Source organism: Lathamus discolor, chromosome 19 (assembly GCF_037157495.1).
Source record: "Lathamus discolor isolate bLatDis1 chromosome 19, bLatDis1.hap1, whole genome shotgun sequence".
Lineage (NCBI taxonomy): Eukaryota > Metazoa > Chordata > Aves > Psittaciformes > Psittacidae > Lathamus > Lathamus discolor.
This window is the reverse complement of record NC_088902.1, coordinates 3,193,889-3,219,178: the sequence shown is the minus strand read 5'-3', so window position 1 is coordinate 3,219,178 and position 25,290 is coordinate 3,193,889. Positions and strand designations below refer to the sequence as shown.

General features: G+C 52.9%; 1 protein-coding gene and 1 long non-coding RNA gene across 3 annotated transcripts; one reads left to right on the top strand and one right to left on the bottom strand.

Annotated features, from left to right (window-relative positions):
* The first annotated feature begins 500 nt into the window (after positions 1-500).
* INKA2 (inka box actin regulator 2) lies at positions 501-11,438 on the top strand. Of its 2 annotated transcripts, XM_065698609.1 has the most exons (3): positions 577-610; positions 9,335-9,437; positions 9,576-11,438. In XM_065698609.1, the coding sequence occupies exons 2-3, from the start codon at positions 9,423-9,425 to the stop codon at positions 10,563-10,565; spliced, it is 1,005 nt and encodes a 334-aa protein (XP_065554681.1). In that variant the 5' UTR covers positions 577-610; positions 9,335-9,422; the 3' UTR covers positions 10,566-11,438. The 2 variants fall into 2 exon arrangements, with proteins under 2 accessions (XP_065554680.1, XP_065554681.1); XM_065698608.1 differs by lacking the exon at positions 9,335-9,437 and having other exon boundaries at positions 501-610.
* Positions 11,439-14,350: 2,912 nt separating this feature from the next.
* Positions 14,351-15,716, bottom strand: LOC136023778 (uncharacterized). The gene is made up of 3 exons (XR_010616700.1): positions 15,419-15,716; positions 14,673-14,788; positions 14,351-14,506 (listed from the first exon to the last, which is right to left on the bottom strand). It is a non-coding gene; the product is annotated as an uncharacterized LOC136023778 (long non-coding RNA).
* Between the last annotated feature and the right edge of the window lie 9,574 nt (positions 15,717-25,290).

The window sequence follows — 25,290 nt, the reverse complement described above, 5'->3', positions numbered from 1 at the left end:
CAGGAAGCTCGCGTGGAGCCCTGTCAGCTGAAACACTGCTTGGGAAACACAGTAAGGGAGAAACCGCTCTTCTGAGAATCAAACCTCCATAAATCCAATCCCAGAAGAGAGGTTTCAGCACCTGTTTCTCGCACTCCCGGCCCACGCTGCTCCGACGGGGGCTGTTGTGTTGCGGGCAGCCTGGCCGAGGTTCAGCGCTGCCGGGGACTCGCGGAGCATCCCCCGAGGGTTCCCGGCGGAACCCGGGGCTCGCTCGGCCGAGGCCGTGCGGGTTAATGAACCGCACTGGGGGGGAAGGGGGTGGGGGGGGCGGTCTCTGCAGGGCGAGCGGAGGGACCGCGGCCGCGCTAAACTGAACCGGCAAACTTCTGCGCCGGGAGGAGCGGGGCTCCCGGCGCTGCCGCTGCTACCGGGCCGGACCCCCCCCCCCCCCCCCCCGGCAAGCGGCTGCGGAGACTCCGCGGCCCCGGCAGCAGCCACCGCCCCCCGGTGCCGCCCCCCGGCGATCCCCCCCCCCCCGCCGCCCGCCTCCCTCCGCGGGTGTCTGCGCGGAGGGGCCGCGCCGAGCCGGGCCATGGAGCAGCACCTGCGGCGGCTGCGGCAGGAGCTGGTAAGGGGGCGCCGGGAGGGACCGGGGGGTCCCGCACCCGCGGACACCCGCGGAGCGGCGGCGGTGCCTGCGCGGAGCCCCAGCTCCAGCGGGGCTCGGCCCTTTGTGGCAGAGAGCAGCCGGGCACAGCCCGAATGCGCCTGGCCGGGGGTCCCACCGGCTGCCCCCGCTCTGCACGGCCGGGAGGCGGGGGGGGCGGCTCTGGGGGTCCCGGTCCGCTCGGGTGAGCAGCGCCGCGCAGGGGGCTCCGCGGGCGGCAGAGTCGGGGTACCGGGAGCGCTCGGAAACCGGGGGAACCTCTACAGACATCTCCGGTAATAACAACTTTACAGGAATCAAAACGATGCAGAAGGAGCGCGCCTGCCGCTTCCCATACCCCGCGAATACTTCTTCAATGGGAAACCCTTTGTCATAAATCAACAGTGTTTTCTCCCTCTCCTGCTCCTACTCGGATGGCAGCCTCGCTCGCTGAACTTGCATGGGCTTGTCCAGGAGCCAGAAGGTGTTGCTACAGTGGGGCATGCTAGGGGCGGATTAGGAAAAGGGAACTGATACTTCCCTAAATAGGGTTCCCCTGCTTGGTAGGTCTGGCTGGGGAGTCGTGCCTTGTTCGGATACATAGATAATGAGAACAAAAGGGGAGGACAAGGCAGAGCGAAAGCGGGTGGGTGAAGTTTCTGGATGCACAAAAGCCTCCCGGTTTAGGACCTACAAGGATGTTGATTTCAGATGATCTTTGTGCAAACTGGAGTTTTATACAGTAGTGCTGTCCTGCCTGCATCACAGCAAACGTTCCGTGTGCAAGCAACACCATTTGAGTGAACACAGACGCACAAAGCTGTGGCTGTGCCCAGGGCAGGACCAGGCCCCCACTGGGGACACCTATGGCCGGCTGATGGGACAAATCTCATGGAGCAGAAGCTCAACAGCAGCATTTTATCCCCAGTAAAAGTGCCAGCAAAGAGTGACGTTTAACCTGCCAGCAATACAGGCGCTCCTGAGCAAAGAGAGGAGCTGGAAGAGACACTAAAACAAAGGAAAATGAGTCACGGGTGTACTGTACACCAGGGTGATGGATGAGATGCAAACTGTAAACTGGGATGTGTACATGTGTACTCCCATGCGCTATCCCTGGAAGTGTTCAAGGCCAAATTGGACAGGGACCTTAAATGTCACCCAGTTCCAACCCCCTGCCAGATGCAGGAACACCTTCCATTAGAGCAGAGTGCTCCAAGCCCCTGTGTCCAACCTGGCCTTGAGCACTGCCAGGGATGGGGCAGCCACAGCTTCTCTGGGCACCCTGTGCCAGCGCCTCAGCACCCTCACAGGGAAGAGCTTCTGCCTAAGAGCTCATCTCAGTCTCCCCTCTGGCCGGTTAAAGCCATTCCTCCTTGTCTTTTCACTTCATACCCTTGCTATAATGCAGTAATGAGTTTTCTCAAATTGTAAAAATGCAACAAGTTTTATTATACCAATAAAGCAAGACCTCAGCCTGGCAAAAAATTTCAGTATATGCTTGACTTGAAAAAGTGGGAAGGAGCCACTGTCACCTTCGCCACTCGTGACAGCTGAGAGCAGCCTACACCTTCATACGTTTGGCTTTTACAAGTCACATTCTTTCACTCTTCCACCCCACAATTTTTATTACTGCAACTTGAAAACTTCCTTTGACAACAAGTTCTCAGGGTATCAGTGTGCAGCCTGGGCGCTGCTGTGAGTGCAGGCATGCCAGGACAGTCTGGAGGGGGACAGCAGGGAGACCCTGTGCTTTACAGCAGATCAGGAACCTTCAGTAGGAACCAAAGTGAGCTGCAGGTTGCATTTAGTGAAGGTAGGAGGACTGTATTAATTAAAACAAGCAGAAAGGATATCCTGAACAATAATGGCTTTAAAAATCGATCCTGGCAGGATAGCCTGGAATTAGAATAGATTAATGTTTCTTTAAGGACCAGCAAGCAGTGTGGGAGACAGCTGGGACCATCTGCATTGAATGGCGAGTGGGAAGTGAGCCTCCTGACCCTGCTTCTTTACCACTTTCTCCATTACTGGGCAGGTCATGCCTCCAGACATTAAATGCACCATAACCAAGACTCATGCTAGAGGAATGATGAGAAGGACTTGGCCAGATTGAGACAATGAGCCACCTGTGTGCAGCAAAATGGGAGTCCAGTTGCAGGGCATCACTGAATTCAGAAACAATGGTTTGTTTGCATTATGGCCAAGGAGCAGCTCTGGTTGGGGGGTGCTGAGCACCCAAGGGGTGTCATGCAGGGAAGCTCTGCAGAAGTGCCCTGTTTGAGGAACCGGCCTTGCTGAGGCTGGTCAGTGTGACACGTGGAAGCTGGAGGCCGTTCAGTCAGCAGTAGTTTAGTTGGTCTTGATGTAAACCAGGCTCCGAGTGGTTTTGAGGAGGGGATTTTCTCACTGAAGAGTGGGTGTTGGCACAGCTCCCGGTTCGCAAGGGAAGGTTATCTTCAGGTGGAACTCTGTCCCCCACTAGAGTGGGATTTGAGGATTCCAGCTCTGTTTTTTCTTTCTCCTTTGTGTATTAGACCCACATTTACATAACTGTGCTTATGCTACTGGTATGCCCAGACATTCTTATGCTGGTCTTTGCCTTACCTCTGGGAAAGCTTTGCCATGACTCCCAAGGATGAATCTGACCCTTTTTAGTCAATGAGATCTCCCCAGTTCCAGTCGCATGTTTTCCATCGTAAGCTGATAGCTTCTGGCATGTGTGGTGTCCCTGTGATTGGAATTCATTCAGAAGCTTCCACATGCAAATGCTTTACAGCCAGGAGAGCCTCAGCTGACACAGCCATTCATCCCAAGGGGATGTGGCCTTGGGGGCAGCTCTGCAGTCAGATCGATTGCTGAAGCCAGGGTCCTCCTCCCAGTGCCAACACCAGCCTGTGGAGCAGTTCTGGACAAGCCATGCCAGCTCCCTGTATGTAGAAAACAGACAAGACCTTGTTCACCTCCTCTGGAAACCACTGGAGATTTATGGACATAGTGTGGTTTGTGAGAATATGCAGTGCTGCTTTGTAGCTCTGGTGTGCTTCTCCACTCCTGTCCTCTGTCCTTCACATAACAGTTGTGAAATGTGCCACAGAGCTTGTGAACCTTCCCTTAATGCAATCAATTCCAATACCAGAAGTCCTCTTGACTTTGCTGTCTGGATTCAGAGTCTGCAAACATCCTTCTGAGGCACAGAAGTAATTGTGTCTGCTTTCTGAGTTACAGAATGTTATCTCAGCTGAAAGATCAGATTTAACAAGAATTGTCTTGCTTGGGGATTAGCAGAGAGGAATTTCATTTCTATGTCTCATGCTGCAGATGGCATTACCTCCATAAATGTTCTGACTCGGGGATTGTTTGCATTTATACATAGCAACATCAGCACGTGTACCATGGGATTGGCGTTTTGAGGCTCTTCTGCAGCAGGAATAAATCATTTAGTATCTAGCTAGGGACTGGTGAGTTCATGGGCAGGTCTGTCTTGCACTTGGGGTTTGTATGGCTGTAGTGGGCAAAGGGTCACAGTCGAGTTAGCTGTAACTGTAGTTTGCATGTTTTGGTCTTTCTTGAGGAATCCAGGATATTTCTGGGTTTTCTGTTGCTTTTTCTAGGAGGAAAGCCATTAAAGTAGGTATTTAAAACCAATCTCATGACTCTGTCTTGAGCTTCTGAATGTTCTCCTTGCACATTCATCATAAATGCATCAAGTTATTGAGTCTGATAGAGTCTGACTCCCTTCTTACACTAAATTATGTCCTGGTAGATAATGTTTCTTGCTATGAATATCTTGCAGGAATAGAACATTTGGTCTGAGTGAAAAATACAGCAATTATTTTTACTCTTTGTCTCACACTGGCTCCTATTCTGGTAACTGTGTCATGCCCAAAAAGGAGTCTGCTGTGCTTTCATCACTGCTGTTTCTAAAGGGGCAGCTCTTGTAACGTGCAGTGTGCATGAGTGACAGCCTCCAGGTCTAACATCACTGCTCGCAACTCCAACCGGTGGAAACACTCAGCTCCGTTTGTGTCCCTGATGATAAAGTGGTCCCTTTAAGAGTGGCTTCAGCCATCACTGCTTAGAAACTTGGGTGGTTATCTCAGCATCTCATTCCTTACTTATGCCTTAAGAAAAGGTGCAAAGGAGTAACTTGACAGCAGATGTCCTGTCACATATAACCTGGGGAGAGGAAAAGCAGTTGTGGGCTTTGTCTGCTTGTTTATTTCCATTAGAAGACTCCTAAAGAAGATGGTGGAATTTTTTAGCCTCCCAATTGCACATATTCAGGAATGTTAAAAACCAGATCCCCAAGGAAGCAGACTGCTGGGCTGAAAGCCAGCACATTTAACCATCATCTGCAATGGTCAGTCTGTGCATCAAGGCTTGTAGTGTCTCTTATCCTTGGGCTGTGAGTGAAAATCTGAAGGTTGGGCTTCTTTTTGGTCCATTTATTTCTTGGTTGTAGAGAACTGATTTTCTAATTTGCCTTTCAACACAGCAAGTGTGTTTGGGAAGCACAGAACAGTATCATTGTAATGGAAAGGAAGGCAATTGAGTAAGGAGGATGGTTAATTGAGCAACAGAACCATGGCTTTCATGGTTAACATCTGTTTAGGATCTATTTAAACTCTGGAGAGAAAAGAAGAATCTTTGGTAAAGTGTCATCATCCTTCTTCTTCCAGCTAAATTATGAGTTCATCTTTAACATCCTCATTTACACCTAAAATACTCTGGGAGGACAAGAAGTAAAAATGAGACTTGGCATTCTTGTGATAAAACGTAAAGACAGAAAGAAGACTGCAGGCCCTTGGCATCCATCAGGGGAAAGAAGAGAAAGGGGCAACATGAAGCAGGAAAGCAGCTCTCTGAGCCCTGCAGCATGCTCTGCAGAGTTATGCCCAGCCACAATTGCAGGCTTGTTGAAGATTAATCTAGTGAGTGACCCAAAGGGAAACACGGAAACAATACAATCAGCTCAGCAGTTCTGAAATAATTTTGGTCTCTCTTATGTCATCCTCTTTAAATACCAATTGTTTGTTGCTGGTTCTGTTGCCTATCAGCACTATTATTAAGTACTGCTATTTGCCATTTGTTCTTTCCTGTCCTCTTAGTAATAACTTCCTCTCTTTGCTTGTCTTTTACCTAAGAGCTGGACATCTGTCTTCCTCCTCATGATGACAAACACACTCGGAGCTCTTCTTTTCAGTTCTCTGTGCTCAGCTGAAAGCTGTGGTGCGTTAGTTGGGTTTTTCCTTTTCCCCTTCGGCATCCCCAAGCTGCTGCAGCCCTGGGCAGGCCAGATGTGTGAATGGGCTGGGAGTGCAGACAGCTGTGGCTCAAGGGAAATGATGGGAACTGAATCCTGAGAACTCTCCGAAGGTAGATGCTAATAGGAAAACATTAGTGCCCCAGGTGGGTTAGAAAAGTTACTTATTTACTTGGGAAGTGACAAGTAAAATGTCCCTTACTTGCACATCGCAGGTATTTGGGGTTGAATTTGATAAAATGCCAGTGTCCGGTAGAGACTATTTCTTGGGGCAAGTTGTCCTTCTGCTGTGTTAATCAGTGCTGGAAGATCACTGATGTATAAACTGTGTAAACCCATTGTGGTTGTAGGCTGGGAATAAGTATGTTGAGGCAGTCATTGAAAAGGCTTGGCTTACAAAGCGGGCGATGCCTTTGCTACTCAGAATGTAGATTTCCAATATAAAAAGCCTCCATATCTGAACTCCGACAGTTTTGCAAGATGCTTCCTGTTTGATTTCCCCTCTCATGTTGGATATTCCTTCATGATCATTTGAAAGTGCTCAGAAAGCTTTTGAATCTTACACTCAATTTTCAGTGTCTGGGGTGACTGTCATTTCAGCAAGCTTTGCTTTGAAGAGGCATTTAGCCAGAGCTGCCTTGTTTGTGCCTTCACAGAAGGACTGATCTGGAGGTAATGCCTTATTGCTGGAGAAAAGAACATTTAACATCACACACTGAATCCCAGCCACTAACATAGACCACGCACATCACAACCGGGCTTAGCCCTGTGTGTGCCTGTCTTGCTATAAAAGGCACGTGTTGGCTTGTTCAGAATCGGGCTAACACTTCTTCCTGCCAATTCTTAGGGTCTGCAAGAGTTTCAGGAATAATAGTAATGAGATTCGATTTGAGGCACATGATTTTTAAGTGTTGTATAGAAATTTGAACATCTGCAAGTTGTCATAGTCCTAACAGGGCTTTTCTTGGAAGCAGACGTGCCAAACAACCACTTGAAGCACAAAATTAGACACCAGAGTCCCTTGAAATGCTGACATATTTGTGAACAGAGACCAGCAGCTATAAGAAGGGAGGATGCTGCTGAGCAATATCTTTGCTAGACCAAAGGTTTTGCAGTGACCACAGTTTCCCTTGTGCTCTGCGGCTCCTCTGAATATGGGGCCCATTCAACAGCAAGTTTGGGGTTTACAGCTCAAACACACACAGGACAACACATCTCCTGATGCCCCGTGGTGGCCAGCTTACATAATGTCACTTGCATAACCCCAGCAAGTACAGTCAGGGTCTCTCACTGTGCCAGATTAAGGCTCTCTGGGGTTTTACATCACATTCACGCTCTGTTTGGAATTGCACTTCATCACAAATTCAAGCTCCAGCTTTCTTGTAGGACAGGCCAAGGGGAATGGCTTTAAGCTGCCAGAGGGGAGACTGAGATGCGCTCTTAGGCAGAAGCTCTTCCCTGTGAGGGTGCTGAGGCGCTGGCACAGGGTGCCCAGAGAAGCTGTGGCTGCCCCATCCCTGGCAGTGCTCAAGGCCAGGTTGGACACAGGGGTTCGGAGCAAGCTGCTCCAGTGGAAGGGGTCCCTGCCTGTGGCAGGGGGCTGGAACTCGATGAGGTTTAAGCTCCCTTCCAGCCCAACCCAGTCTGGGATTCTATGAAATAGCTCCTTTGTCCTGAAAGAAAAGTGCTGGATTCTGAGTTTTTGGGGTTCAAGTCTTTTCTTGTCGGGGGAGACTGGTTCTGCCTGTGAGAAAGAACCACGCTGACAATTAATTCTGCCTATGAGAAGCTAATGCTTAGTAGATCCTTGCTGGCTGAGGCATGCACTGTAATGCTACCACCCATCATGGGCAGTTAATTGAATCAAGGAGGTGAACAGTGGAGCCGGCAGCATATGCTAAGGGTTTGATGAGCCCAATCATTACCGCAGGACCCTCGTCACTCACCACGGCACAATTACAGCCCTGTGCCAGCTGGGGGATTTGATGGGAAGTGGCCAATGAGGGGCCAAGCTGGCTCCAAATCCAGCTTTTTGCAAAGCCCCAGATAAACCAGACTCGCATTAAGAAGGCGAGAAAGGTTAGGACGAGAAGCATTACAGCAAATCTGGAGAGGTAAGGTGATAGTTTTGTCTGAGGCTTGTAGAGCATATGGCCCCAGGTTTTGAAGGGGTAACCCAAGAGCTGGGCTGGGCTGTAAGCGGGGCATTATTTGCATGTCTGCAGAAGTAGAGGTTTATGTGCTGACGTTAAACAATTGGATAGCTGGAGACACTTGATAGCGTAATTGGGAAGCTAGACACAGGTTTTCTGTACCTTCATAGCTTGTGCGCTCATTCCGGGTGATAAATAAGTTTCTTGGGAGTGAAGCCCTGGAAACCAGTTGTAAGCTGGTGGCTGGTTTTAGGTTCTGGGTTTTGAAAAGGAGATTTGTGGTCAGAAACTGCTGAGGAGCTTTGTGCTTACAGAGCGAGGGTGCTACAGAGGGGTTTTTGATGACTGCTCTTTCTCACTGGTCAGATCCATGCAGAGAAATGGAAACGGAGCAAGTAATTGACCTGACTTAGTTAAAATGAAGGCGATGTGAAGAGGTGTGATAATGTAAAGCTGAACACAAGATGCATTTTTCCTTTCTCACCTGAAGCTTCAGATCCATTGCTGTACAGAAATCGTGACGAGCCTTTTAAACTCTTTATGGACAGCAGAGGCTGAAGCCTTTCCTAGACAGTGGTAATCTCTTTGGCAAACCGCCTTATATCAGAGCGACGTGGCTTCACCTCCAGCCCTGCTGTTCCTCCCCTCCTTCCCATTCCCTGCTGCCCCTCTCTGCTTAGAAAACAAGTGGCAGCTGTTGGAAAGTATAACCCATTTGTTTTATGGTGCTGCTTTGGGAATGTGATCCAGATCCTGCATGAGAGCACACAAGCAACAGAGCGAAAGAGCAGTGAGTTTAGAAGCTCTGGAAAATAACTTGCTTATTTTAAGTCAAGTAAAGGAACTTAAATCTTTATAGCAAGGCTCAGGGGTAAAGCAGAACTACTCAAGATCCTAGTGTGGAAATCGAAGGGATTGCTATTTAATGTAAGTAATTCTAGAGTTTGTTGGTTGTTTTGTACAAGATTAAGCACATTGAAATATCTTGGATTATCCTGCAGCGAGAGGTGCCTGTAATGAGGGTGTTGAGATCTGAATGCATTATTATATAGTAACAATGCGATTCTTGTTGGGGTTATTTCTCATTTACTTGAGCACTTTAGGTAAAGAAACAAGGCTCTGCATGGAAGGCAATTGTGTTCACTGCTCTGACTCCTGACTTCGGTTGGCTTCAGGCACAGAAGACACAAAGGAGAATATGCTAAAACTGGCAGCAGCCAAAACCATTCATAGTTCTACACCTTGGCCTCTGCCAAGCAATTAATGGAAACAAACTGTTTTTGTTGTCAGGTCAAAAACCCCACTCCTGCCCGCTCCTCTTCTTCCTAGAGGGAAACTCCTAGAAAAGTCTAAGAAAAATCAATTGCTGTTCCATGAAATGGATGTAGTGCAGGTAGGATGCATCTAAAACGTAGTGGGTAGGAAGAGGTGATGTTTCAGCAAGCTGCTCAGCCCAGCTCTCCTGCCCTTGGGTCGGGGTTTTCTTGCTCTCTCCTGGCAACACTGACTCTATCCCTGCTTCCCTCCACAGCTATCCATGAAGGAGGTCGGAGACGGGCTGCACGAGCAGATGAACTGCATGATGGGTGCACTGCAGGAGCTGAAACTCCTCCAGGTCCAGACAGCTCTGGAGCAGCTGGACATCTCAGGGAGCCGAAGCCCTGTCTCTGGCACTGAGCAGCACCAGTGCTGCCGAAGCAGCAGAGACGGGCCCAGAGCCCAGCAGGATGAGCAGCCACATGGGGAGGAATCGGAGGACCCCAGCCCCTCATCCCTCGCCTGCACTGTGCCACAGTCGGTGGGTTTGTGCCGTCCCACTGCACTCCCAGAGGTCAGCCACCTTGGAGACAACCTCTCCTCCTTCAGGAGCCGCTGTGGTGAGGATGCTTATCTCCCAAAAGGACCTTCCTCTGTGTCGAGCAGAGCACAGCACATCCGCCGGAGGACATTTGAGCCCAGTAGCCAGGGCACAGCTGGGGGGTGGCCAGCATGCCAGGAGTGCCTGGGGTGTGATGATGGCCATGACTGGACATCCTCCCTAATGTCCCAGAGCAGGAATCGGCAGCCGTTGGTCCTGGGGGATAACATCTTTGCAGACTTGGTTGGGAACTGGTTGGATCTGCCAGAGCTGGATAAAAAGGGGGAGAAGAGCGAAGTGTCCCTGTCCATGAGCAGATCCCAGGAGCTCTGCAGGAAGTTCTCCCTCACAGCCAACATCTTCAAGAAGTTCCTGAGGAGCGTTCGGCCAGACCGAGACAAGCTGCTCAAGGAGAAACCTTGCTGGCTGCCACCTGAAGACAAACAGCCCGAGATTTCCAAGAGACCCAAAAAGCTGAACAAACTCAAGGGGACATTTTACTTCCCACTGCATGGGAACATCCAGAACCATCACAGCAAAGCAGAGAGGTGCCCAAAGGCAGAAAGCAGTAGCGAGAAACCCAGAATCGGCACTAAGAAAGTCCACGATACCATAACCTACACCCAGTCTGGGTTTGACATCAATACCGCTGTTTGGGTCTGAGCTTGTTGCTGTTCTCTGCTCTGCCAAGCAATTGTTTCACACTGGAGAGGAGCTGGAGGCTGTACACGACTCCTCAGGAGACCTCTGAGCTCTCTACATAGACTGAGATGAGTCCTCTGCAAAGCACCGCATGGGCTTCAGTCACCTGCAAGTGGCATTTTCCAGAGGACTGCGGGACTGATACTGCAAAAAGAACCAGAATCTTGAGCAGCTTTAGGGTGAGTGGTGCCCCAGCCAACCCGCTCCTGGAGCCTGGCTTATGAGCACCACTTCAGGCCCATTCCATCGTCTCCGAGATAGCTGCAGCACAAAACTCACTGTGTGCATGTGTGTGTACGTGTGCAAATTATATAGTTTTTTAAAAAGGTCTATTCCTGCTTGTGTGCACTTAAAGCTGGGTCAGAAGCCGGGCACCTGAAGCACTTGTTAAATGGGAAGAAACCAGTTTGAATTTGTAAGACTTGAACAATTGCTCATGGGGAGGGGGGGGACCCCCAGTTTTGGTGCATTTCAGCTTTGGGGTTTGCCCCTTAAACTGCATCTCCCTTGTGCTCCCCCCCCCCGCGTATCCCCTTCCTCTGCCAGTGAAACCAATAGGACTCAAAGATCCTTTCACGGAAGCTGGTGGCTCCAAGCTGTGCTTTTACCTCTCCCCCCTTTGCCCTTCTTCCCCGCGGGTCACACCAGATGCCGTATTGCAAGAGTGTGTTGTTGAGGTTGCACCAAGATATGAAATTGCAACAGATATTTGTATTTGTTGTTTCCTAGTGCTGTTGTGTACGAACCTGCTCTTGACAGAACCTCATTCCTCACTGTCCAGCTCTCCAGCAGTTACCAATAAAGCCACATGGGTCTCCAGCGTGCTGCAGGGCATGGGGTGACCGCAGTCCTGCTTTTCTCCAGCACAGAAGCCTCTGTGTTTCACCATCACGAGCCCAAAGGGCCAGGCTGGCAGGGGATGGAGCAGAGAGCGCGCTGTTTGTGTCAGCCTGTTCCCAGCCGGGAGCTTGGGGAGCAGCCAGGAGAGTTTCCATTCAAGGAGAGGTTATAAATCACAGCAGGGAGAAGAGCAGCAGCCAGAGGTCCCTGCCAGGGTCCCAGCGCTGCTCCGGAGGAGCAACAGCCCATGCGCATCCCTGAGGGCCTTTGGGTAGCACTTTAATGTCCATTGCATGGTAACGCTTCAATAGCACAGTGTGGGGAGCAGCAGAGGGACAAATGTCTTGGGGGGGGGGGGGGGGGGACAGAAGGAAGGGGCTTAGGGCTGTGCAGCCCCTGGCTTGTGGCTGGGGACTGCACAGGCCCTGCCGTGGTCCTCTCCTCACCATCCCTGCAGTTGAACACAGCCGCGGCAATGCCCTGCCAGCTCCGTGAGCCACAGTCCTGAGAGCACAAAGCCTGTGGGTTGCAGCTCCCCCCTTCCATTAGCCATGAGTCTCACCAGATGCTCTGCGCGGCAGTGTTATGTTGCACAAACCTGTTCCCCTCACTCCAAGCTTGGGAAGGGGCTTATGCGTGAGCGGTACCAGTAGCTTTTTGAACCATGCAATCCTATTCCGGCTGTAACTTCCCAAGACAGAGGCCGCTGGAGCACAGGCATGAAGGGAAGGGTTTTTTTTCTCCCTTGCAAATTAAATATAGGCACAAGACAAGCCCCATTTGTGCCCATACAAGGAGAGGAGTGGGTCAGCATCTGAAAGCTTCGCTCAGCACATTTCAGGAACCTGACTTACAAGCTTTTGGTTTGCCTCCTCACACGCCGTAGGTCTGCTTGCTTTCCCCCTTCATTTCTTTGCATGCTAAAAGGCTGTTTCGAAAGCATTTTGTTTTCCTCCTCTTTGGTCAATAGTTCCTCCTGTTTGTTACAAATACATCCTCCCCCCCCAGCTCCCACCAACCTTCCCATAGGGTCAGCAAAGAGAAGGAGCTTGCTATGAGCCACAGCACAAGGACAACAGAGTCCCTGCACCAACCTGAGTCCCCAGCGAGCACAGCCTCACCCCAGGGTTTCCCTGCTGCCCAGCACACCCTAAGGAGCACAGCAGCAGGGGGCTGTTCCCCTCCAGCACCGCATCCTGGCTGTACCTGCTTGGCACTGGAGAGAGCCCCATAGAGAGAAGACCACCACAGTGACCAGAGAGAGGCTATGCCCCACACCAGGGGCTTTTTAAGCTTATCACAGAGCATTGCCCTCAGCTGTGATGGGAGGGGAACAAGCAAGAGGCCAGGCTGAGCACGGAGGGGCATGGTGATGGCTACAGCAACACTTGGGCTGAGAGATGAAGGGTACGTTCGTGCAGCCGGTTACCTCCCCAGGGCCACCTATTCTCCAGCAAACAGGAAGTGTTTATGCAGGACATGGAGATCTGGAGCCTAAAACGCACATTGGGAATCTGCTCTGTTGGAAAAGCGGCTCCCAGGGGTTGCTCCCTGATCCTTCCTGTTGGTGACACCTTGTCTAGCCCCCAGCACCGTGCAGAGGCCACGAAACCCAGGCCTTTGTCAACACAGAATCAGCCTGGTTTGGGTTGGAAAGGAACTCAAAGCTCATCCAGCTCCAGCCCCTGCCACGGGCAGGGACCCCTTCCACTGGAGCAGCTTGCTCCAAGCCCCTGTGTCCAACCTGGCCTTGAGCACTGCCAGGGATGGGGCAGCCACAGCTTCCCTGGGCACCCAGTGCCAGCGCCTCAGCACCCTCACAGGGAAGAGCTTGTGCCTCAGATCTAACAGAGCTCATGGGCTCTGTGCCCGCGCCCGTGCTCCCTCGAGCACCGATCCCTCCCTCGCTCCCATGGCGCTGCTCCCGAGCCGGGGCTCTCACCAGGAGCCATCGGGAGGTTTCCCTGCAGAAAGAGCCCTCCTGGCCCCCGGGCAGCACCGGCTCATCCTGCCCTGCACGCTGAGCCCCGGGCGCTGCTCAGGGATCAGCTGCTGGCCCGGCCCTGCCTGCCCTGCTCCCAGCAAACACCATTGTTGGACATGGAAAGGGCAGCTCTGGGCCCCAGCTGCTGCCCTCCTGTCCCTTTCCCACCCAGAACCATCCCATTGCCGAGCCTGTGCCCGCTCCCATCCACATCCATCACCAGCGCTCGGCTGCGGGGACCCCAAGGGGTGAACCCCAGCCCCGCAGTGGTGCCATTTGCTTGATTTCTCCTTCTCCCAAGGGATCAGATCCCCACCAGGGCGCTTGGCAGGCGGCTGACCCAATGCCCAGCGCGGTTTCAAATGCGTTGATGTCCTCCCTGCCTCGGAAGTGTGTCTTCAACAGATGGTTTACACCAAAAGAGGATTGTTCAGGGTGGTTTGCAGTGACAAATTCAGTGTGACCTGGCCTTTAAGCAGCCACGGGAGGATTGCAGGGAAATGTGGCTGGGTCCCACAGGTCTGAAGGGAAAAAGTGCTTAATAAATATGTTTTAAGAGAATAAGGGATTCAAACAATAAAGAGCATCACCCAAGCCAGCATCCAGCCTGATTTAATGTCCAGAGCAGGATCTGTTCATAGACCACAGCAGGACTTGTGAATCACCATTGCACTTCTCCAGGGACTGTTCCTGAAATGATAATGGCTTTTTCTCCTCTTTTTTTTTTTACCATGAAACTGTCATGAAATAGTTCCCTGTTATTAAGTACGAAACCCAACTAATTAGCACAATGACAGCCTCTAATGAGGCCCTGGCTGCGTTCTGCATCTCTAATAGGAGCCGTTAATACCAAACACAGGACAATAATTAGAGGCACACGTCCCTCCATGAACCTGCCCATGGAAGGCAAACGAAGCTTGGGCATTGCAGTTTATTAGAAACCTCTGTTCCTGGGGGATGCTCGACCCAGATGGCATCAAAAGCACCGGAGTGAATTTGACGCCAGTAACATTCAGTCGAACACCAGGGATTAATAAACTGGCACAAGAGGAGCTGCTCTTCCCTGTGCCCTCGGGATCTGCAGCCAAGGGGAGGAGGTGGTGCTGGTGCCAGCTCTGCCTTTGGCAAACAGCCCCCCTCCAGTGCAGGAGGGCAGAAGGAAGGGGCAGGTCAGACACCCCTGCAATGGAGAGGTGCTGGATCTGGCCGTACAGCTTAATGTCTAGAGAGGATTTGGCTCTTACCATTAATAGGGTGCTTTTCCAGGAGCTGCTCCTTGCGCTGCCTCCCTTGGCTTTCCCTGCCCCGCTACCATCCTGCTCTTCCAGCCAGATGGCCTCCAGAAGGCTCCCAAATGTGCCTGTAATTAAAAAGCCTTTATTTTCAAAACCATTTCACAGCTTATTCTTGTGACAATGGGATGGGGCTTCTTAGGCTAATGCTGGGCAAGAGGGAAGGAAAACACAGGCTGGCTGCTGCCTGTTGTGTTTCCAGTCCCATTGACACGGGTTATATTTACTGTGTAACTGCTGAAGCCAAGGCTCCCCTGCACCCTGCAAACCTGCAGCGTCGCTGAAGCCTCCCCAAGACCAGGGCTTGTCTTCCCTAATGATGCTCAGCTCAGTCCCCGTTACCCACCCGTGCGCTTTGACTGCAGAGTGAGCCAATTTAACAAGTTTCCCCTCAATTCCTCAAGTATGAGGATACTGAGTCTGGCAGGAAGGAAACCGATGGTCACATCCACAGGGTGCCCAGGGAAGCTGTGGCTGCCCCATCCCTGGCAGTGCTCAAGGCCAGGTTGGACACAGGGGCTTGGAGCAAGCTGCTCCAGTGGAAGGGGTCCCTGCCCGTGGCAGGGGTTGGAGCTGGGTGAGCTCTAAGGTCTCTTCCAACCCAAACCTGTCTGGGAATCCGTGATCCTCTCTGAACCAAGATCCATTTTATTCACAGTCCAGCACTGTTTTATTCGCTCCAGCACATTCCCAATCACCTCCATTATTATTAATCAGCAGCAGAATCTCTTCTACTTCTTTAAGCAGCGCTGCTACAAGGATGGCGCCTCTTCAGCATCCCTGTCTCAGCAGAAGGACGCTGTGTTTTATTCCTCTTCCCTTTTGCTCAAGTCCATTTGTTTCCACGTGGCATTTCTAATCAAGCAACCGTACCCCCTTCCAGCTGGCAGGCACTCCGTGTGCTGGTGTTACAGCATAAATAAACCCCAGTGTCCCTGGGCCAGGCTGGGCTCTGGCATGGTCTGGGGGCCCCCGGGGGCTCAGCTGGGGGGGGATCAGTCCTCCAGCAGCTTCTCATCTGTGTTTTCCAGGAGCGTTTCCTGCAGTAAGAGCCTCGGAGCTGGCTCAGGTTTCCTGCCTCTGCAGAACAGGAAAGGGGGAAATCAATAGCCCAGAAAGAAGAAACGCCTGATTCAGTGTCAGCGCTCACCTTGGGCAGGCTGGAGGTTAATGCGGAAAGCGCTTTCCGACGTGCTATAAATCATAGACTCATAGAACGGTTTGGGTTGGAAGGGACCTTAAAGATTATAAACGCAGGCTTACATCCCACCAGGGCCAGCAGGACGCAAGTGCCGGGACCTGGAGGGGAAGCTGAAGGGTCCCTGCTCACACTCAGGCCATCCTTTACATTAAACCCATCCAGCGATGCAGGCGGACAGGGCTGGATGTGGCCACAGCACAGGGAGAGCTCCGGGCTGCCCTGGCTCAGGGGTTGTCACCTCCTGCATGGGGCAGGCACAGAGCAGCGCCGGGTGCTCCCGGCACAGGGATGGTTTATCCCGGCTTTACCATGTGGGTTCTGTGCCGGCTCCGGCACCGCCTGGGAGCCTGGGGGTCCCCCTGCTCGGTCAATGGGGAGGGCGATGAGCTCCCTCATTAACAGCCTAAGCAGGCAGCGCAGGCTTGGCCTTCCCCAGAGGGCTGCGCCGCGTTGCCGACACGGGGCCGCGGTCAGCGATGTGACATTTCCAACCTGGAGATAACGAACGTGACGTTCTGCCAGCTCTAATTAATCCCCTCGCCGAGGCGGTGACAGCCGCTGCCCAGGCAGAGCCCGGCTGAGGGCTGCGGGAGCAGAGGGCTGGCACCTCCGAAGGGTCCGCACACAGAGGGAAGCAGCAGGAGGAAGCGCTGGGACCGAGATAAGCGGTCGCCTGATGGAGCGTTTGCTTTGTTCTGAAGCGCTTCTGCTAACAGCAACCTCCTGGTCGGGATAATCCTGCCCAGAGAAGCTGCGGCTGCCCCATCCCTGGCAGTGCTCAAGGCCAGGTTGGACACAGGGGCTTGGAGCAAGCTGCTCTAGTGGAAGGGGTCCCTGCATGGAAAGGGATGAGCTTTAAGGTCCCTTCAACACAAACTGCTCTATGGTTCTGTGATCCTATTAAGAGCTTCCTCAGAGCACTGACTGGGTGTCTCCAGAGAGCAGGAACGTTGCAGGGTATCTTTCACCGCTGGCACCATGCAACGAGCTCTCTTGGTGCCTTGGCAGCAGCATGGGCACAGGCTGTGGCATCCAGCAGTGTAAATGGCACAGAACAAGCTCTCTGAGTGCATCCCCGTTACCTGCTCACACTCTGCCTGCTCGTTCAGCTCCAGCCCAGTCCCCGTGAGCTCGCACCCACAGGCAGGCAGGCAGCCAGGCCTTTGTGTGTGCAGCTGCCCGAGCTGCCTGTGCTCGTGCCAGTTGTGTGGAAGCGATTCATGGGCGGCTTTGTCCCGAGTTTCCTGTGCCCTGAATCCAGCTCCGCTGGTGAAAAGGAGAGAGGGGGTCCTCTGGAGTGAAAAGAGCTCAGGAGGGGATCTCTCTATTTACCCTTTGCCTGGTTGTCAAACACGTCACCGAGCAGTGCTGTTGGGAGGAGAATCCGAGCTTTACACAGAGTATATTGCCGTTTGCCTTTTGAAGGTGTCTCCTAAGAAGAATGGGCACAAACGCTCTGTTTGCAGCTACAGAGTCTTGGGAAATCCACCAGAGATAAGATGTTATTGCCAGGAAAAGCTGAGCGAAAGCCCTCCTTCTGCAGAGGTTTTATGGGGCTCTGAATCACTCAGAGATGGACAGGATAAGATGCTCTTACAGCAAAACCTGTGGTTTCTCCCAGACAAGCGTGCTGTGTGCTGGGGATGTCGCTGGCATCCCACCCGGGCAGGGCTCCGCGTGCTCCTGCCCTTCTCTGCGTGTTTAAATCTCAACCTGTCACTCCTGCAGCGTGTCAGAGGTCCAAATCCCTGTATCCCTACTGGAGGGGATCATGTTCCCAGCAGGGGCTCGGGGTTTTTTGCCATAATATGATTTCATGTGACAAGTGTGATTAGATGTGACACGTCTCTGCAGCAATTCACTACCTCGGAAGATCACAAACAAGCTTTAAATAACCCGGAATGCAGAGAGCCACATCTCCGTGGAACAAATAAGCATCAAGTTAAGGACTTCCCAGCGCTTTCCTTTGGGAGGCTTTGCTAAGTCATGAGCACGAAACTAGAAATTCATTATTTAGATCCCAGCCCTGCAAGAAGAGCCATCTGGGCAGATGCCTTCACCCTTCCCAGAGCCCCCTTGGAGTTGGTAGCACTCCATGCAGAAAGAGTTCATCTTAATGGATTGAGGCTTCAGTTCCTGCCCTGCAACAAGCAGGAATAGAACAGAAATGACTCTTAGCGCTTGGGTTCTTCCATTTACACCCCTCAGCACTGCATGAGATGTATTGTAATACGGTATTAAAGTGGATAGTCAATTCTATCTCTTAGTTTTAGATGTTCGTGGGCTTCAAGCTGCAGCATCGCCGGTGTCCCCCACATAACACAGGGACGGAGACTGTGGGGAAAGAAACCGCTGTGCCTGGAGGAAGCACTGGAGGAAGCAGTGAAGGAAGCAGGCAGAGGCTTTGGAGGTCCTTGAAAACCTCAGTGTTGGCAAGAGCAAAGCAACACCGAGAAGCCCTTCCAGGGGAGGAGACAAGAGGGAAAGAGTTAAAAGCTGTCTCCAGGCAGGAGAAGAAAACGGCTCTTGCACTCCTCTTGCTCACTCCGCTCATCTAATTACGTTATTTAACAGGATACCCTCTCATTGATTTTAATTACTCACATCGTCGGGGAAGTAATTCACAGCACATCCCTGCAGGGCGCGAGGCTGAGCTGGGAACAATGTGCTCGAGTCTTCCTCGCCGCTTGAAAGGAGAGGATGAGGAGGATGAGGCTCGGCCCCGCAGGCTGGGCTTGGGGACGGGACCACGGTGGTCCTCGGGCAGGGCAGAGGCTCTGGACGGCACCAGCGGCACCAGCAGAGCCGGGCACGCTGCAGTCGGCCGTTGCCACGCTGGGCACTGATGCAGCCCCTTTCCTGCCCCTGCTCCTACCCGGCTCCCCCGTGCCCATGGGGTGGATGCGGTGATGCCGCAGCTGCCGCTGAATGCGCCTCAGGCTGCTCCTCGCATCCTGCCTTCCCCGGCCCCCCCTTGCAGAGCAGCTGCGGATTAAATTGTCCCTTTGATACCAACGGGTTCCTGCCAGGGACCCTGCGCCCGTGTCTGTGACAGGGGGAGATGCTCCCTCAAACCACCCCTGGAGCAAAGAGCCGGCCCCCATCCCTGAGCTGCCTTAACCAAACCTTCCCCATCACCGCTGACCATTGAAGACAGCTCCAGCCTAAGCCCTCCTGCCGTTGTGATGCATATTTTAAACGTGATTGCACACAGTTTGGCAAAATAAGGCTGTGCACCCCCAGCACACGCTTGTTCCCTTCCTTCCCGACTTCATTAGGATGCACACGATCCCAGAGGAATGTTTAATTAATATTATGAAGCAACAATGGGATGATTAAGCAAGTCTGGGCAGCTGCTATTTATACACAGGACATGTGGCACTTGTTGGGGGTGAGCGTGTCAAGGAAGAATCACTCCATGGACCTCTCTGGGCCGTTTTATTGCTTGTTGTGATTGTCTGAGGCCTTTTCTCCTCTTTGTGCTCGCTCAGGCAGAGCGAGAGAAACAGAGGCTGAGCTTGTTCTGCTTAATTATAGAGTGAAAGCTTCCAACCAAAGAGCCTCTCACCCACCCCTTCTCCTCTTCCCCAGCCACAAGGTCTCCCGGAACAACCCAGCAGAAGCTTTGGGCAATGGATGCCTTAAAACTGGTCCAGGAATAGCATCCATGAGGACACCGCAGGCTGGGATATAGCCAGAGTTGGAGGGGCTTGGCCAGGAGCAGGAGCAACCGCTTGGGTCCCCATTGCATGGGAAAGAGTGGGATGGGGCACATCAGGGGCTTGGTGCAGCCATGGTGGGGGGGGTCCAGAGCCAGCCCCATGGAACCGAACACGCTCTTCAAATGGTGAAGCGATGCTCTCATTGCACAGCACCTTCACAGTGCTGGCTTTGAGGGCATTTGTTATTGGGAAGAGCTTTCTCCTTCGGTTCTGGGCAGCCTGCGTGCAACCTGAAGTAATTGAATTTGCCTTGGGTTGAGCTCTTCATGCCGCTGCTAAAAATAAATGCTCCATTTCTTGTGCTTCCCAAAGAGCAGCGACCAAAGCAACTGATGAAAAATGAAAGGGAACGGGAAGGCCACGGAAGGGAAGCGGCAGCACCCGAGTGCCACTGGGAACGCACAACTCATCAGAGGAGGAACTGGGCACTGAGAACTGGCTCTGATGGGACTCAAGGTGCTGGGCACCCAGTGCAGCCCCTCCCCAGCCTCTCCCCCTACAGTAATCTCCTTCCAGCAGCTTTTTGGGCTCCATCCCTGTGCAGGAGACACCGAGGAGCCTTTTCCCTCCTTCCCAAGGGCAGCGGCTTTGCCTCCGGCTGCTCTGACTCATCCTTATTCACCACCTCACACTGGATCAATGACTTCAGTCCTGGCCCCGCTCTGGAAGCTTATCTCATCCCAAATCCTTCCTCAAGGCTGTGTCAGAAGGAGAAGGCCAAGAGCTGCCTCTGATCACCCTCTGCATCAGGTACTGAGTCAAAGGGAACACCCGGAGCTCCAGGTCCTGCTCCTGCAATGACCGCTGTGAAACCTGCAGCAGTTTGCAATGCACCGCAGCAACCACCAACCAAGACTTTGCTCTGTTGTCCTCCTGGCATGGGATGGGGACAATGGGTCTTCATGTCAGAACCAAACCAATGCATTTAGGTCAGAAAACTCCACTCCAAACACGTGTTACCGTTTGGTCCTGTGAGATACAGGAGGATGAGCATCCCCCAGTGCTGGAGTCCTGCAGAAAAATGGCAGTTTTGTCTTGTTTCCATTGAAATCCATGCATGTTTCTAACAGGATTTGGGACAAGAAGAGGCTTCTGTTTGCCCTTTAGGTTTCTTGCCGGATGTCTGCTGTTTCTGCAGTAGACAACATCAAAATCAGTTGACCAAGGTGCATGTTATAGAAGAGAAACCCACTGGTACATAAGCATTGGCTTCGCTGTGTTACAGAAGGATGCTCCAGCTCAGTTTGTCTCTGCTGTCATACCCTGGCTTTTGCTGAGGTTTGTCACAGCCCTTTGCTCCGTGGCTGCGCTGTGCCTTTCCCTGCATCCCATCACTGGAGCACGAGACAGCCACTATCAGGTCTCCCTCCTTTCAAACATCATTCATCAGAAAGGCTTAGCCCACAGGAGCTCCGCTGCAGTCACATTTAATAACAGAAACAGCTTCAAATCAAATGAGTTCTCCTATGAATTTGAGCCAAACTGACACAGCAGCTCAGCACTGCTTATTTCCAAAGCCAAACGAAGAATGGTCGTAGGATGGTGGATGTCTGTGACCCTCAAAACCTCACACTGACCATGGGGAACGTTCAGGATAGGTATAATGTAGCTGAAGTCAGTTTGTGCAGCGATTTGTGACAACCTGGTTAGGAGAGAGCAGCAGAGATGCAACACTGCTCGCTCGCCTAGAATGGCATGGTTTGGGTTGGAAGGGAGCTTAAAGCTCCTCCAGCTCCAACCCCTGCCACGGGCAGGGACCCCTTCCACTGGAGCAGCTTGCTCCAAGCCCCTGTGTCCAACCTGGCCTTGAGCACTGCCAGGGATGGGGCAGCCACAGCTTCTCTGGGCACCCTGTGCCAGCGCCTCAGCACCCTCACAGGGAAGAGCTTCTGCCTAAGAGCTCATCTCAGTCTCCCCTCGGGCAGGTTCAAGCCATTCCCCTTGGCCTGTCCCTACAGGCCCTTGTCCCAAGCCCCTCTCCAGGTTTCCTGCAGCCCCTTTAGGCACTGGAGCTGCTCTCAGGTCTCCCCTTCAGGAGCCTTCTCTTCTCCAGGCTGCCCCAGCCCAGCTCTCTCAGCCTGGCTCCAGAGCAGGGCTGCTCCAGCCCTCGCAGCATCTCCGTGGCCTCCTCTGCCCTTGCTCCAACAGCTCCGCGTCCCTCTTGTGTTGGGAGCCCCAGAGCTGAGCTCAACTCTTCCACCATTCACTCAAATGGGCTGCAAGAAACTTTGATTTCTATTTAAAACACTTGTGGAGAAGACGAGCCGTAAGGAGACAAACTCCTTGTTAACTTGCATTGAGCTGAGGAGCTCAGCTCCTGGGGGCTGCGGGTCCCTGCGGGGTTGGTCTGAAGAACACCCGGGGGGTTCTCAGCCTTCTTGGCAGCATCCCATGAGCAGAGGTGGTCCCGTGCAGCTCAAGGTGACGGCCACCGGCGTGGCCCCAGCTCCATAAAGCCGCAGTGTGCTCAGCCCGGAGCCGCCCTGCGCCCCATGAATCGGTCCTTTGTTGGGTGCTGCTTGGCCGCGGCAGTGGGGAGCAGCTCCAGCCGCGCACCCCCCGCTGCTACCCCCGGCCATGTGCCGGGGCCGTGTCCCGACGGGCTCATGGCACAGGAATGCTGCCCGCACCCGGAGCATCCTCCCCTCCGCAGCACAACGGGGTCCTTATCCGCCCCTGGGCTGCTGCAAGAGGCCACTGAGGCCTCAGACCTTGGTACCACCCAAAGAAAATGCCATGGATGTTTGACCCCGGGACTGCGGGAGCGGTGCTGCGGGGGAGACGCGATTCCTTTGTCCCAGAGGGGATGGTGCAATGGGGATTTAGTCATGGCCAAGAGGGCCCGAGGGGCACCGCTGCCTCCAGCACTGCTGCAGCTCCAGCTCTGTCACTGACTGGTCCAAGTGATTTAATCTTGCTCTGCTGCTGCTCTCTCTGAAATGCATCCGGTTGGAGATGGGGAACTGAGGATCCAGGACAATGTGGATAATGGGGCATCACGCACCACCCCGGCCTCTCCCTGCTGCTGGCAGACACAAGGAAGGAGCCGAGCTCACTTGTGTGCAACTTCTCTGCGCAGCGAGGGGGGGAAAAGCTCATTTCAGTCACAGGGTTTTTTCCTAAGAGCTCATCTCGGTCTCCCCTCGGGCAGGTTCAAGCCATTCCCCTTGGCCTGTCCCTACAGGCCCTTGTCCCAAGCCCCTCTCCAGGTTTCCTGCAGCCCCTTTAGGCACTGGAGCTGCTCTAAGCTCTCCCCTTAAGGAGCTTTCTCTTCCCCAGGCTGAGCTACACTACAACATCAGCAGCACCCCGCAACACCAAGAACATGGCAGCAGCAAACCCCACGTGCACCAGCACCGGTGGCCTCACTGAGGGTGCGATGTTTCCTTCCACAGCTCCTGCTTTGCTGCTGCGTTTGGGTCACAATCCAGACCTGCAATCACCGCTCCGCAGTCAGGCAGGGCACACAGGAGCGGGCAGCGAGCAATCCAACCCCAACGAAGCTGTGATTTAAAACAACCTTTAGGTAACACCGAAAATAGATAAATGCAGGCTGAGCAGTGTAAGAGCAGCATCTTTGTACAGGCAGCAGCGAATCGCTTCGGCTCAAGCTCCCAGCTCCAATCAGCACAAACAGGAGCTGGGTGGCTTTGGGCACTGCAGGGCTTCGTTGACATTTTAAATGTGCTCCTCTCCTTGGAGCGAGATGTTACTTTGCTTGGGTGGATGCTGCTCAAAAGCAAGCAGCTACTGGAAGGGCTTTGTTGTGCCCTTTCTTTAGGCCATTCTTCAGTAAAGTCGTTTTTATCCCACTAAAACATTAAGCATCGAGTGCTCCGGGACACATCCGCTTGGACATAAAACTGCAGCATCTGCTCAAGTGTATCCAAGGGCAGAATTTGGGCTATTGTGCTAAAATCCATTAAAGAGACTCTAACCCAGTGAGAGCAGGGGTTCACTGCGCAGGGTACAAAGGGAAGTGCGATGAGAGGTGTCCTCCTCACCCGGATGGCACCCGCGGAGACGGGGCTGCACCCCACGACCCCCAGCGCCTCCGGTTGATGCTGTCCGACACCACCATCTAGTGGCAAAGCCGGGAGCCTTGGGAAGCGTTTCCCCCTCACTTTGACCTCTTCCTCCACCTCTTACCGCGGATTTACTCCTCCTTCTGCAACCTGGGGAGCAGCGCAGGCTCAGGCAGCCGTTCCTGCCTCTCCTGGGACGCCAACACCGCTCACGCTCCCGTTTTGCAGGAGGTGGGATGATGGAGCACGCATCAGGGAGCGCCTCGGGCACCCAAACTGGAGGCGGACTCCGCTTCCACCAGCCCAACCGGTTACACAGTGGGAACAGCCAGACCGGGAGATGCCGCACACAAAACGTTCACATCACCCGCACACGGCATCCGCCTCGCTTTGCCTCCGACACCTCCATCCGCGTTCTGGCCCCCGGTGCGCGCTCCCGATGGTCCGCCAGCACGGCGGAGCTGGTCCCTCGGCCGCCGCGGTGCTGGTTCCGCCGCTCTCAGTGCTGCCGCCTCGCGGACACATCGCGGTACTGCAGCGTGAGGAGCCGCCGCTCGGCTCCCCTCCGCCTCCTGCCGGTACCGGCGCTGCCGTGCTCCGGTATCCCACGGGATAACTCCGCCGTGCTTGTCGCTGCCTCCCGGTGAGGAAACGCCGCTGCCGCTCCACACGCGTGATATCCGCGGTGGGCTGGGGAGGACAGCAAAGGGAGCCGGTGCTGCCCCTGGACACGCGTGTTCTTCCTCGTCCGTGGTGTCCCCTGACAGTGTTTCTGTCCCCTTTATATGGACCTGTGTCAGTTTGCTCTCTCCAGCTTTTAGTATTCCCCTTTCTTTCCATAACAGATATGCAGACACATCTCACAGTCTGCTGTAAGATATACTTTACCCTTAACCAGGAGGAACTGCTGTACCTAATAATACCCTATTCACTTCAAGCAGGTTGTATTTTTTAAATTGAAACTTCAGAGTCTTAACTAAGGGTTTAATTTTAACAAGTTTGTTAAAAAAAAAAAAAAAACACAACAAAAAACCCAAAAAAATCCACAAAAAAAAAAATGACACGGCAAAACGCATCAACTGGCTCCTGCATTTTAAGGAAACTAGTTTGTCTAATGCTGACTTTTAAATAGTTCCATCCTACTTCCACACACAGATTTTGCTTTAATTGCTCCTCTCTGAAAGTTAGAGCACAGAGTGCACGCACACACAGGCATCACTTGCTGGCATGACAACTGGCTCAAATTCAAGAACTGCTACATACCAACACATCTGATCATCTGCAGAGATGGAATCGCTTTCTAACACAGAAGGCAAGTTTTGAAAATGAAAACTCTTCTTGGAAGTGAGTAAAGCCTTGAACTCGGGGTGGGGAAATGAAACATGAACACGGACCTTAAACAATGAAAACCTTTGTGAACACAATATAAAACTATTCCATAGAGGATTTCCATGGCAGTGTCACTTTTTAAGCGTTCTTTTGTGGTTTGTGCTTTTGTCTCTACGTGGTTTTGGTTTTAATGATCTCCTGTCATGAACCACGTTGCTCTTAAAATGCTGTTGCCGCATCGAGCTTTCCCTAGGTAACTGCCCCTGACTTTCCTTCGATCCTCACCACTGTTC